The sequence below is a fragment of the Chelonia mydas genome, chromosome 3 (genome assembly GCF_015237465.2).
Source record: "Chelonia mydas isolate rCheMyd1 chromosome 3, rCheMyd1.pri.v2, whole genome shotgun sequence".
Taxonomy (NCBI): Eukaryota; Metazoa; Chordata; order Testudines; family Cheloniidae; genus Chelonia; species Chelonia mydas.
Genome location: NC_057851.1, coordinates 57,177,789 through 57,191,212, shown reverse-complemented (window position 1 = coordinate 57,191,212; position 13,424 = coordinate 57,177,789). Strand labels below are relative to the sequence as shown.

Here is a 13,424-nt window from a genome sequence, read left to right as displayed (position 1 = left end):
ATGTAAATGAGGACAGAATAAGGGCATTTATTTTTTTTGGCTGTTAAGGTTTTTACCCTTAGGCTATGTCCACACTACGAAGGAGGGATGTGATTCCTTTGCTGGTGTACATACATTTGTGGTGGTGCTGATCAAGCTTGAGTAGAAGCAGCGGAGGCCGAGCCCAGCCGTGCAGCGTACAGACCCATCGGTTTTAATTGGGCTTGTCTCGGCATGGCTCAGCCATGCCTCTGCTACAGCTTCCCATGCTACTGCAGCTTCACTGGTGTTTTACTCGCACCCCTAACTAGTAGAGTAGGTGTAGCCTTCACTGATTCAGTCATGTGTTCAGGAGCAAAAATGATTGCGGGAGAGCTCAGGAGACAAGAGCCAAGCAAGTATAGGAAACTTACTTAAATCGGATATTGTGTCTCTGGCTCAGCATGGTGGAAAACCTTGATATGGAAAGTGAAGACTTACAGAGATTCAGGGCTGGAAGGAAGAGCCACTGTTTTCTATCTGAGGGTGGGTCTGTGCTAAGTGAGGAAACTGTTGTAGAGACATTGAGAACCTGAGCCAAAGCCTGTTGAAGTCAAAGGGAGTCTTCAGTACTACAGTGGGCTTTGGATCTGGCACTGATGGCAGGAAATGGTTGCTTGCCTTGCTTGCCCTTGCAATGGTTTGACATGTCCACACAGCAGCACTGGTTTAATGCTTACAGACACAGCAAGGCTTCAACTGTGCTTGTACCAGTGAATTCTGGGACTCTTGAATACCGTAGTGTCTAGCACAGTTACTGGGGGCAGGAGCTTTTGGGTAATTTTCAAAACCAGAGCACTTCATCGTGTGATAGTGATACTGGGACTGGATGAAAAAGTGGAGCTGTGATGCACGGGGCATCCATTCCAAACAGGGGAGAAAAGAGAGAGGACTATGCCGATTCTGTTGGCTCTGAGCCAAACATCACCACCAGCCAGTACAACCACCATCTGCTTCACCACCATGCTCTTACCCTACCTTATTGTGAACAGTCTTTCTACATTCTCTGGCTAGCCTGTTGTTGTAAGCAGCAGAAATATTAAGGTGTATGAGAATCCTTCTTGTTGGAGCATTTAGCTATTAAGATTCTTGACCATTTAAACAGAAGATCAGAATAATTGCTCAGATACGTTAGTGTTAGGCAGCAGTGCAAACCCCTATGAAAGATAAATAGTAGATAAGCAGAATTACCATGTGATCTGTATACTTTTACTTCTCCAACAAACTAAACATGGCTAATAGGTATAATTGTATGCCTACTAGCCATTACATTATACTGGTAATGTTACTGAACTTAAGTATATTTCTAAACTCCCAACGTAGCAGCTTAGTTAATGGAATCTTAATAATTTAGGACTTTGCACCACATCCTAAACACAGCTGCTCCTCTCTCCCACCTCCAGGCCCACAGACACTCATAGGGTAGCTTCTTGTGAAAATAAGATCTGCCTACAAACTAGCTCGCACATGAGGTGCAAATCAAATTAGTGTGTTATTTTAGATAAATGTTCTCAGTTGCAGTATAACATATTAAAAGTCTTATTTCCCTTAGTTGGTAAGATGTCTTGTCAGCAGTTTCCAGCTATTTGAAGTCAAATTTTTCCATTTAGGCTTGGCGGCTTGGTAAGAAGCCCAAAGTTTATTTTTATTCAACAAAAAATGGTACTTTAGTTCCATATGATTTCTGTTTTCTTTCCAGAGCTAACAGTTGTCGGTAGCTGGGCTTGATTACACTCCATTGCAAATAAATTATTTTCTTCTGCTATTTAGTGGCACATATAATAATTTAATAATTGGTTTAAATATGCAATGACTGTTGCAGTGTCTCCAACACATCATTAGCCATACTGTCCCAGAGTTATTTGCTGAGAATTGTGCGGTGGTAGCAGATAGTTTAATACTGAAATCATATTGTGGCAGAGACTTGATTTGAAGTAGTCAATATAAAGTGACTTGTATATTTATATTACATTAAAAATATGGAAAGAGAGCTTTTTATTGTGAAACATCTGTGCATTCTATCATGTTGGGTTTTCCATAATATTTCCATTTGGATTATATTCAGATTTTTTTATTGAATGAAAAAGCCAAGGGTTGGGAGCAGAAACTTTAGAGTAGACAGAAAATTGCTGTAATTTACTTTTGAAGACAAATCTTTTTTCAGTCTTCCAGGAAAGTTACTCTTTGGGATCCAAATTCTGCCCTACTTAATGGACTGAAATCAGTGAGTTTGCATGGAGTGTATATTAGGATGAATCTGGCCCTTTTAGCATAACGGGATAAAGTTACACTGAAAGATGCAATAGTGTAGTTATTTTTCCTTATGACAGTAAATAATTCAATATTAACAAAAAGCTGGATCTTAAAATGTTATTTTTGCAATCAAGAGTGCCTGTGTGTGCGTGTCAGATTTAGAGTGGCAGTCTAGAAGGATTGAAGGAATTTGTGTTGAAGTTTGGGTGGGAAAACCAGTGGTCGCCAGAGAAAGATGATGAGATAGCCAAGGGACCCTTGTCTGGATCACATACTAGCAATGGGTTGGGTTTAGAAAAATAAGATTGTAATAGTGTATTCTGTTTATTAAAGATATAGCCACTAACAACATTTTAATAAAATCCTAGTAGCTGTGTCCTTTCATCAATAAGCCAAAATGTAATAATTGTTTCACTGATTCAGAATTAATGGGAGATCATGTTTATTTAATCCATTGATTATTGCTACAACAATATCATTCAAACATTCAGCCTTTATACAAGTAGTCTTACCAACTCCAGTGGGATTCAGCTCCCTCCACACATCTGAAGAAGTGAGTTTTTTATCCATGAAAGCTTATGCCCAAATAAATCTGTTAGTCTTTAAGGTGCCACCGGACTCCTCGTTGTTTTTGTGGCTACAAACTAACACGGCTACCCCTCTGATATCCAATGGGATTGTGTGTCTCGGATCAGGGTTTAAATAAAGACAGATGCATAGCAATATTAAACAATGGTATATAAATTGGGACCAATTTGAAAACCCTTCCAGGCACAGTTCTGCATTGAAATCAGATCACAATTATAAACCCCTCACCTGATAGTATTTGCAAAGATGAGCGTGCTCTGTGAAGGTTGGATTAGGGTTGAAACTTCCCCAGCATTCAACAAAGTTTGATTCTGGTACTATGGCTCTTGGCAATCTCAAATATATTAGTGGGTACTTGTCATTGTGGGTAAAACTTATCTGTGGTGTAGAGGGCTGGCTCAAGGCCGTCCTCACTGCTTAAGCCTTGAACAGCGATTGGTTTCGGGGAACCTCTTGCTAAGCAGCCACTCAGGGGAGCCACTGCAGCTCTGCTCACTGCAGGAAGGCCTTAGGGAGATCAGTAAGGAATTCCACATAGAGTACACATCAAAGTAGGTGCTGCATCTGCGTGTGTAGGAATTTTTTGTTTATAGCTACAACTTTACCATTGCATAAAGAAAAGAAAAAACAAAAACAAAAAAACCCTAGGGCTCTAGCCATTCCAGTAGCATATTTTAGCTCACATTAATAAGTGTACCCAGATGTCACACTGAACACAGCAAACTCCATAGACCTAATCCTCCAGGCTGTTTCATCAGTTTTAAACCAGTGAGCTCTATGAAAGTCAACAGAGTTATATGGGCACGAAACTGGTGTACTAAAGTGAGCATCAGGCCTCTCAGCTTACACCTTCTTGATTATACAGACTAAGGAGCTGTTTAGTGTGCTCCAAGAAATGTGAGGAGAACCAGCTATGAAGAATAATACTGCGGGAGGCTGGCAAAACTTAGTACAGAAAAGACAGTGCCTCCAGCCTACAATTACTACACTTTATGTTGTAAATACACGACATATTAGTTGTAAATAGATACAATGGGGGAAGTTGACAGGTATATTCTCACACCATTCAGGAAGATGGGTGCTGGTAGCAATGATAGCAGCCAAATCTATAATTCTCAGGCACAGGAAAGAGAAAAGGGCTGAAAACAATGACAGACATTTCCTAAATGGGGGCATGTTACGAAAAACCTGTGTGCAGTTCTTAACCTATTACTTTAATAAAGAGGTTACGGAAATGGAAAGATACAACAAAGAAGAACTAGAATAATAGAGGGACATGATTATCCCACCTGAAGCTTTAGGTGAGCCATGGGTCCAAGTCACACAGGTGTAAATTCCATTGACTACAGTTGGACCCATAATGTTTCCTGAAAAACAAGCAAACAAAAACTCTTAAGTGTCTGAATTAATCATTCAGTGGAAAGTGATTTATTTCTGGTAAATCCAATAAATGCTACTTGCATAAATGCCCTTGCATCAGTGGCAGAATAGACTTCTAAGAAGGGATCTCGTTGCGGTATACAGACTTATAAAAGGAAGTGAGAGGATAGCTGTTTGGAGGCAGTGTCAAATATAAGGGTAAGGGACATGAACAAGTAAAGAAAGGGTGAAGGACTCAAGAAATTTAGAAGGATTTTTTTTCACACAGATTTAACATCAGGAAAAAATTACCCTATTTCATTATTTGCCTATAAATGAGTTACATGAGCTTTTGGGATGAAGATGGATTGTAAGGCATAATTGCTAGTTTGGAAGACAAAACTAACCTAGATTAACTGCAAAGCACTGAAGCACATGCTTAATTTTAAGCATGTGAGTAATTCCATCCCTGTTCAGCAAAGTATTCAAGATCGAGTTTCTTGCTGAGTAGGGTTGGGATTGCTCATGTTTTTAAAGTTAACCATGTTCTTAAGTCGTTTGCTGAACAAAGGCCTTAATCCCCCTCATAAAAGAATGACTGTATTTCAGTTGAGCTGGTGTTCTTGTGAACATTTTAATTTTATTCTATGAGCATTTTATTTTTCTGTTCCTATTTCGCTGTAATATTCAGTAGCTGTGTCTCAGTCATAGTCCCTCTCTTATGACTTCCTTTCTTGCAGACCGTGGCTCACCTCGTGATTTGGTTATTAGAGACATAACTGACACTACAGTGGGACTATCTTGGACAGCAGCTCCAGGAGCAGTTCGTCGTTATAGAATAGCATGGAAATCGCTCTATGATGGTCAGACTGGGGAGAGCACAGTTCCTGGAAATGTAATAAATACTGTGCTGGAAAATTTACAGCCAGAGACTAAATATAAGATTTCAGTCTTTGCTTCCTATAGCAGTGGAGACGGAGCTCCTCTAGAAGGAGAGGCTACTACTGAAGGTAAGTGCAGTACAGCATAGCCACCCCAAAGAACAGCCTAAATTCTGACCTGGGGATATTGTGACATTATTATCCCACGCATAAACTCTTGATACTCCTATTAATGCAACTTACATTGACAAGAGATTAGACCTTATTTTTTATTAACCCCTGCCTTAAAAAAACCCAGCCAAACCCTTGCCCCTCTCAACTCAATGAAGTATCACCCCCCCTTTTTTTTTCTGAGCTATGATTATTTATAATCATAAGTCATTTATATCTCATGGAACCAGATTCAGCTACTTTTATTCACGTTAAATTATACCCTACTCTGCAAGGAATCTCATTGAAATTAATGGGGTTACTTAGAGAGTAAGTTACAGTTCAACGTGAGTGAGTGTGGCAGAGTCTGGGGATAGTTCCTGGGGCTTTGTGGGTTGGAGGGTGTGGTTGTTGGGGGAGAAACAGGAGGAACAAAGTGGCCAGGGTAGAGAGGGAAGTCAGAGTTAATTCCATTGGGGTTAGTTAATTTTCCTGCCCTGTGATTTCCTCCTCCCAGGCTCAGGTGAGTGGGTTTGAAGTTGGCTGCATCTCTTACTCACAGTTCTAGATTTTTCTTATGTGACAAACACTGCATAGTATTAATCTTCCTAATGTTACAGCTGTTTGAAAATGAGCAGACCAGAATGGAAAGACTAGATGAGCCTTGCAGTCCCGTCTAAGCCTATGGTTCTATGATTCTATGACCAGTTCTAAATGCTGAGAGAGGTTATTCTAGCATTCTGTGGAATACCTCTCAGTGAAGTGAAAACTGACTCTGACTCTGGCGTGCCAAGAAGGCTCTGCCTTGTCAGAACCTAGGGTGGCATGCCCAGCTGACAGCCAGCGCCAGACATGCCTTCCATTTCACTTCAGGTTTTTTATTTGACAGTGTTTGCTACAAGGCAGGAACATGACTTAAGAAGCCTGGGTGTTATTGCCTGGAGAGTGAAACTGAAGTGCTTTATAAGACATCCACACTTTTCAGAACTGTTACTGCCTTAAGATTAGTGGTGGGAGGCTCACAAAAGATTGGGCTGGTCTATTTGTTTGGAGGTAACCACCTAATAGTTTGGATGCTTGTCAGTACCTTATCAGAACTATCTGAACCTCTTTGGTCTGAAAAAGTGGGCTTCACAGGGAGTTTTGCCTGAATAAAAAAATCCCTCTTCCCCCCCAAAAAACATACAAGTCATGTCTGCAGGATTTGGCCCTTTTTCACTAGCATTTGGAAGCTGAACTCATTATTTAAACAATAAGTTACCAAAAATGATGTTTTACTATGTAGAACTCCTTTATTATGCTGGATTGCTGTGTTACATGAATTGCTCATTTTTTTGATCTGTGATGGAAAGCATAGTTATCTAAGTATAGCTGTTGTGTTAATTTACTCCAGTGAGATCAGAAAGTTTTCATGGTAGGCTCTTAGAAATGCAAATGGACTCCTATTTAATGATATGCTGTAATATGGAAGGACAAATCACAGATGGTATCTGTAGTGCTGAATGAATGTGTAGATATCTCTGTGCATGTTTTTACGTGACAAAATAAATATTTATCCATATTTTTACATTGAAAAGTGTCACCAAATGCCAGGAGGGTGAGAGTAAATGAAGAGACAGAGAATTCAATGAGAGTTACATGGCAGCCTGCACCTGGGAAAGTTGTGAGCTATCGTGTAGTTTACCGACCAGTCAGTGGAGGAAGGCAGGTGGTTGCAAAAGTACCAGCTACTTCCACAACTACAGTGTTAAAACGACTTCAGCCTTTAACCAAATACAACATCTCTGTTATTCCAATGTATAAATCTGGGGAAGGAAAACACAGGCAAGGAGAAGGAACAACAGGTATGTATTATATATAATTAAATTTGAATAAATAGTAAAAAGCTTATGATTAAAAGTATTGATTGTAGGGGGGTAGAAAAGCAATTGTACAGTAAGTAGACAAAGTGTTAGCTAATTCGTAATCTGCCAAATCTCCAAGAACAGGAATTAACAAAAAATTGCTAAAGGATGGGCTTAGAGTTGGGACTGTTGAAAATTTTACCTGTGTCATGGCCTGACTGTTGCCTCCTGCTATTTGAGGTTGGGGTATACCACTTTTGTTAGAGCAGCAGACCTGTTCTGGTGGCTGGTCCTCAGAAGTCATTGGGAAATAAGTGTTTCTGGACAGTTCTGTGAGAGAATGTTGTTCCTTCAACAGAGCACTTCTCAGTGGTTTGTTAGGACTTTGTAATTTGTCTTTGGTTCTCAGGTATTCTTGAAGTGATTGCTAGGTATCTTATTCCTTGGCGTTGTCCTCATGGGTCTTCTTCTTCATATGGCTGACATAAATATAGAGCAACAACTATACATGTACATTTAGATGGTTACGTCAAATAATTGCATCTGAAGTATCAGGGTGGTGATGTCTCCTTAGTATTCACGAATCGGGCATTGAGTGTTATATGTTGCATGATCTGTTCTGGGTGACCACAGTCGCACTCTGGAGAGTCTTTAATTTTCCATTTGTGCAGCAAGTATCTGCATCTGCCATGGTTTGTGCAGATGTGATGTAGGATTGCCCATGAGCTTTGTGGGAGATTGAAGCCAGGGATCTTCTGCCTCCGGTCTTTCACAAAGTGTTTGTTTGTGACTTCTTGTGAACTGTATTGGGCTTTCCAAGCTTCATCTGGGTTGAAGTTGCATTGTTGAAGGTTAAATGCATGGGTCCATGAGGCTTACAGGATTTCAAGCAGTGGTGAGGGGCATTGTTAAGGCCCTGGTGGATGGGAAGATGTTCATTTTCCATGATCCTCTGGAATTCCTAAAGGGTCACGGTATCATGGCGAATGGATAGGGGAGCAATGCGTGACAGCACTTGCAGCCGGGGTTGACTTGAGAGTTCCAGTGATGCACCACACTGCAGTGTTCAGCTGGACATCAACAAGTTGAGTATGGCTACTTCTGTTGCACAGTACTCAGGTACAGAATACCCATGGGCCATCGCTGATGTCCTTAACACTGATGCTGATGGTCCCCAGCTTGTGGTTGCCAGTTGCTGGACGAGGTTGACCCTTGTCTTTGTCTTGGCAGCTCCCTTCATGGAAGGTTAGTATGCGATCTAGTGTCACTCTGAGATAGGTCAGCGTGGGGTCATATCACTCAGTGTTGCTGCAGAAGGTCACTTTCAGGGTGTGCTTAGTGTTCCTGTTATCAAGGTGGAATGCAGTGACTTGTTTTGTGAGGATTTGGCCTCATCAGTGACCATGGTTTACAATGATCTGCAGTAGCTAAAACAGGAGGGAAGGTGACTAGAGGGTTACCCATGGAACTCTGGCCAGGGATAAAGTAGTCTGTTGAAGGAACAATATTTTCTCTCAGAGCTCTTTAGAATCAACACACCATGCATTAAGCCTTGGTAAGGGGATTTGTTTTGAGTAGTGGAGAGCCTCATTAATCTGATCTGCCCTCTCTCTGATACAAGTGCTTCCTTTTGCAAGGCAATTGTCTGGTGCTTTGCAGAGAAAATCAAATGGATTTGGATTTAATTGTGTTCTGCCGTGATGTAGGGCAATATCTGAGAGAGACAAATGTTACAACTTCTCTGCTTCAGTTGCGGCCAGTGTCGCTCCCTGGGGTACTAGAGTCATTGTGAGCACATTGTGCCACAACGTGCACTTTGGACCCATCTCATGCTTAGCTGGTGGTGCTCAGGGACGAAGAAATGTGTCCATTATTGATGAAGATTGTGAAAATTTTGGTTAGGAAAGGCAGGTTGTTGGCTTTTATTAAGAAAGTGCTTGTAAGGCTGTCACTTGACACTGGTTAGCTATTGTCAAATGTCTATCTTGTAAGCCTTGGTTATGGTTATTGGGAAAGTTGAGGTGAGATAACTCTCAGATATCCAGCTGCCTAAGATCTCCATGGCCTGTGTTAATTGTGGTACAGACAAGGCTATGACACAGAGACTGCACAGGCATTGTAGTAGGTGATCTCCTCCTGGTGGTGGAATATCTATCTGACTTACCTGTGAACTCAAGTGAGAGTAAACAGGTCTTCCCTCTCAGTTTTTAGGTGGTTCTTTATAATAGCTCTTCTGCTTCAAGGACTGCCTCATGGGATTCTGGACAGCTCCATCTTGTCCCTCTTCTTCTTCCACATGTGTATGAGGTTTATTAATATAAAATAAAAGGTAAATAAAACTCAAAATCCCAAAACAAAGTCCATTCATAAATCCACACAACCCAAGGTTTCTCCTCCTCCTTTCCCAGGCCTTTCTGCTAGGGATCATTGCATTCCCTCCCCTGCTTGGCCAGGGTCTCTCCATGCCTGGGGAGTTTTCCTCACTCTCTGCATACTGTGCCACAGATTCCTGCGCTTTCCCCCCTCTTTATACTGGAATCACCTGATTCCTCTCAGGTGGGGCTCATCCTGTAATCATGGTTGACTTAGCCCCAGGCTCTTCAGCTCATGGGCAAGCCAGCCTGTTACCTATCTGATTAAGGCGTTTCTGCTGAGCACCTTACCCAATGCTTGGTAATGACTGGGGTATGAACAGCTAGATAGCTGAAGATCCAGCTGGACAAGGCAGGTGTCATTTGGCTAGGATGAGGAAGTAACTGGAAGAGGTGACAAGGTTATTCATGATCCCTTAAGCGAGGGGGACCACCATTTGTTAGCTCCTGCCTTACATGGTGATATCCCCAGCAAGCCACATGGCCAAATAGACAGGTGCTCGTGCCTGTACTTTGCTTTCTGTTCAAGAGCTATGCCCATGTATTGCCAGCAGTTATAAGTTATCACACAGCTCCTTCTAAGCAAGCACATTTATTGTTAAGGTAAAAGCATTTCAGAGAAAATGTATTAAAACAATACAAGAACCTACACACATTCTAAAAAGCTTACCAGAGGTCAACCCCGATTCCAAACTAAGATGCGGTTGGTGTCAGTTCTTCAAAACCCACAACTGGGTGTTTCCTGTGGTCGCAAGTTCATCCATCGTAGATCATGAACCAGAATGAAAGTTGGGCAGATCAGCCATTTCTTTGTACAGCTTGGGCCTTGATCTTGGCCTTTGGTAACAAATAGTCAGCAGAAAATGACCTTCTCCTCAGTGTGTAGCTTCAAACAGCTGGGTTAGTGTATAACTGGAATTGGGGAATTCTCATGAACAAATTGGAGAAAGTCCAGAGAAGAGCAACAAAAATTATTAAAGGTCTAGAAAACATGACCTATGAGAGAGGATTGAAAAAATTGGGCTTGTTTAGTCTGGAGAAGAGATGACTGAGAGGGGACATAATAGCAGTTTTCAAGTACATAAAAGGTTGTTACAAGGAAGAGGGAGAAAAATTGTTCTTTTTAACTGCTGAGGAAAGGACAAGAAGCAATGGGCTTAAATTGCATCGAGGGAAGTTTAGTTTGGACATTAGGAAAAACTTCCTAACTGTCATGGTGGTTAAGCACTGAAATAAATTGCCCAGGGAGGTTGTGGAATCTCAATCATTGGAGATTTTTAAGACAAACACCTGGCAGGGACGGTCTAGATAATACTTAGTGCATGAGTGCAGGGGACAGGGCTAGATGACCTCTCAAGGTCCCTTCAAGTCCTATGATTCTATAATTCGCTGATTAACCTCTCCCTAGGGATTCCCCAGGAAATCCACTGAACACTTACTGTCCCCAAAGTCCATACTTGTCTGGCACATTTTTAGTATAATTTTTTAATTCCCTCATCTCACATCTGTCCCATCTCCTCCCCCCCCCCCCCCGCCCCAAGAGGTTACATAGATTCCTGGTCCACAATAATACATAAACTTAATACAATAAGGTCTTTCAAGGACTATGCAAGAAATTGTCATGTCTATCACTAATGGGACCAATTGTTTGCTAAGCAGTGTCTCTTGTCCAGGTCTCTTGTCCAGGAGCACATGACACCAGTACACTCTGATCTGAACTGGCTGCCTGTTAGTTTAGAAATAGTAAATCTCTAAATGGCTTAAGACCTTCCCCTACATGAGACACTGGCTCTCTCCCCTGTGCCACATTGCCTTCTGAGTATAAAAGGAGGGGTCTGATGGCAGGGAATTTTTTATGAAGGGCCTCAACTTTGGAATTTATTCCCCTCCTTGGTGTGACTCAAATAGATTTGTTAGTCTCTAAGGTGCCACAAGTATTCCTTTTCTTTTTGTGAATACAGACTAACATGGCTGCTACTCTGAAACCTGAATCTTTTGACCTTCGGGACATGCTGCAAGGCCTGTCTCTTTACCCTGAAGGAGGAAGAGGCCTGAGAAGGGCTGGTGGTATTTGTGGGTGAGGGCTGTTGGGCTTGTTTTAATGTCTGGTTGGTAATTTTCTTATTTTCTGGTTTTGGATTGAGAGGAAGCATATGATCTTGCTCTCATGGCTTGGTATTAGTGCTTATGCCAAGCAAAGCCAGCGTGAGCCCGGAATAGGTATTTTTAAAATATTGTTTTAAATTGAAAAATACACATACAATTAATAACCAATGGCAGTTGTACATGGGTTTTTTGCAGTAGTATTTGTTAATATTTTTCATATACATAAGTGATCTAAATTATGGCTTTTTCCACTTTGATCCTTGCAGCCTCTCCATATAAACCACCCAGAAACCTGAAAACGTCTGATTCCACTATGTCAAGTTTCAGAGTAACTTGGGAGCCAGCCCCTGGGGAAGTGAGAGGTTACAAAATAACTTTCCATCCGACAGGAGAAGATAGACTTGGAGAACTAATTGTTGGGCCATATGACAATACAGTTGTATTGGAGGAGCTTAGGTATGGCTAATAATTCTTTTAAATTTGGTGTTAATAGTTTAATCATTAGAAATAAAACGGCTCAGGTTATGAACAGCTCTACCATCCCTTCTTTACAGCAATGTGTTTATGAAAAAAGTATGTATTTTTTCACAAAGATACCCCCTTTTCCTTAGTTTTAATGCTATTGTAGGTAAGGCTGCATTAAGGCCACAATGATACAGAGGCTGGCAGGTAGGACAGAGTCAAACATAAGTAAGAAAAACCTTTAAGGGCCATGGGCTTCCAGGGCATTGTTATTCAACCTCAGAAAGGCATCTGTAAGCATGGATTCCAATGTTCTGTCTGTGATCTCACTGGGGCATGAGAGAGAGAAAGACGGTGTGCTTGGTACTAGGAGCAGTTTTTTCTGAAGAATTTTGAAGCTGAAACTGTTGCAGTCTAGTTCAGTTCTGGATAGAGCTCTATGTGCATTATGGGGAAGAGCCAGAGATTTAAAGACACAATTCTGAGCATGTCATACTCCTACATCCGCACTGGGAATTGCATGGGAGCATCAGGAATTGTATTTGTGTCAGTTGGGCATGCTCAGAGTGGCACCATTAAAAATCTGACCTCAAATGAACAAACTGGTATATAGTTACAGATCTGGAACCAGATACCCAGCTGGTATAAGGCGGGAGAGCTCCATTGGCTTCGATGGAATTACACCACATTATATCAGTTGAGGTACTCAGGGCTTTACATTTCTGGACCTTCTCCTCTACAGAAAAAAACTGAGTAGTTATCTTTAATGTAACGAAGGGCCAAATCATGAATTTCTTAGTTCCTCACTCAGATGCTGCCTTAAGGAAAACTCTCACTGAAGTTCGGAGGTATGTAAGCAAACACAGACATATGGATTTAGAATATATACTATACCATATAACATAATATAATAATAGTCACTATAGAAACTGTGATCATGCTTCACATGTGAGATATCTAAAAAGCAATCAAATCCACTTTAAAAGGTCTAGTTTATTTATTGGTGAAACATTAGCATTTAGCTGACCAAATTGATTTGACATATCCATGTTTTGGTTTTTTTTTTACTATTGTAGGGCAGGCACTACCTATAAGGTAAATGTTTTTGGGATGTTTGAAGGAGGGGAGAGTGCACCACTGGTTGGCCAAGAAATGACCACCCTTTCAGATGCTACTGTGACGCCATTCTTATCCGGAGGTAAACCTGATCACAATGAGGCAAATGGAATAGCTGTCTTTTGTTTTTTAATGTTTCAGATAGTTTTAGCATTTCCCTGTCACTTTTATCATAAGATACCACAATACATTTAACTAACAAACATTTATTTACAGGGTTTGATGAATAGTAAAACCTGTATCCTCAGGTATGCCAAAATTCATGAGTACAGTTC

General features: G+C 41.1%; 1 protein-coding gene across 1 annotated transcript in view; it reads left to right on the top strand.

Moving 5' to 3' along the window:
- The window catches only part of COL12A1 (collagen type XII alpha 1 chain), a 131,775-nt gene that overhangs the window by 39,887 nt on the left and 78,464 nt on the right, over nt 1–13,424 (top strand). Inside the window, 4 exon segments of the mRNA XM_037894338.2 lie at nt 4,959–5,228; nt 6,827–7,093; nt 11,838–12,027; nt 13,110–13,231. Of these exon segments, the coding sequence (XP_037750266.1) occupies nt 4,959–5,228; nt 6,827–7,093; nt 11,838–12,027; nt 13,110–13,231 (849 nt within the window).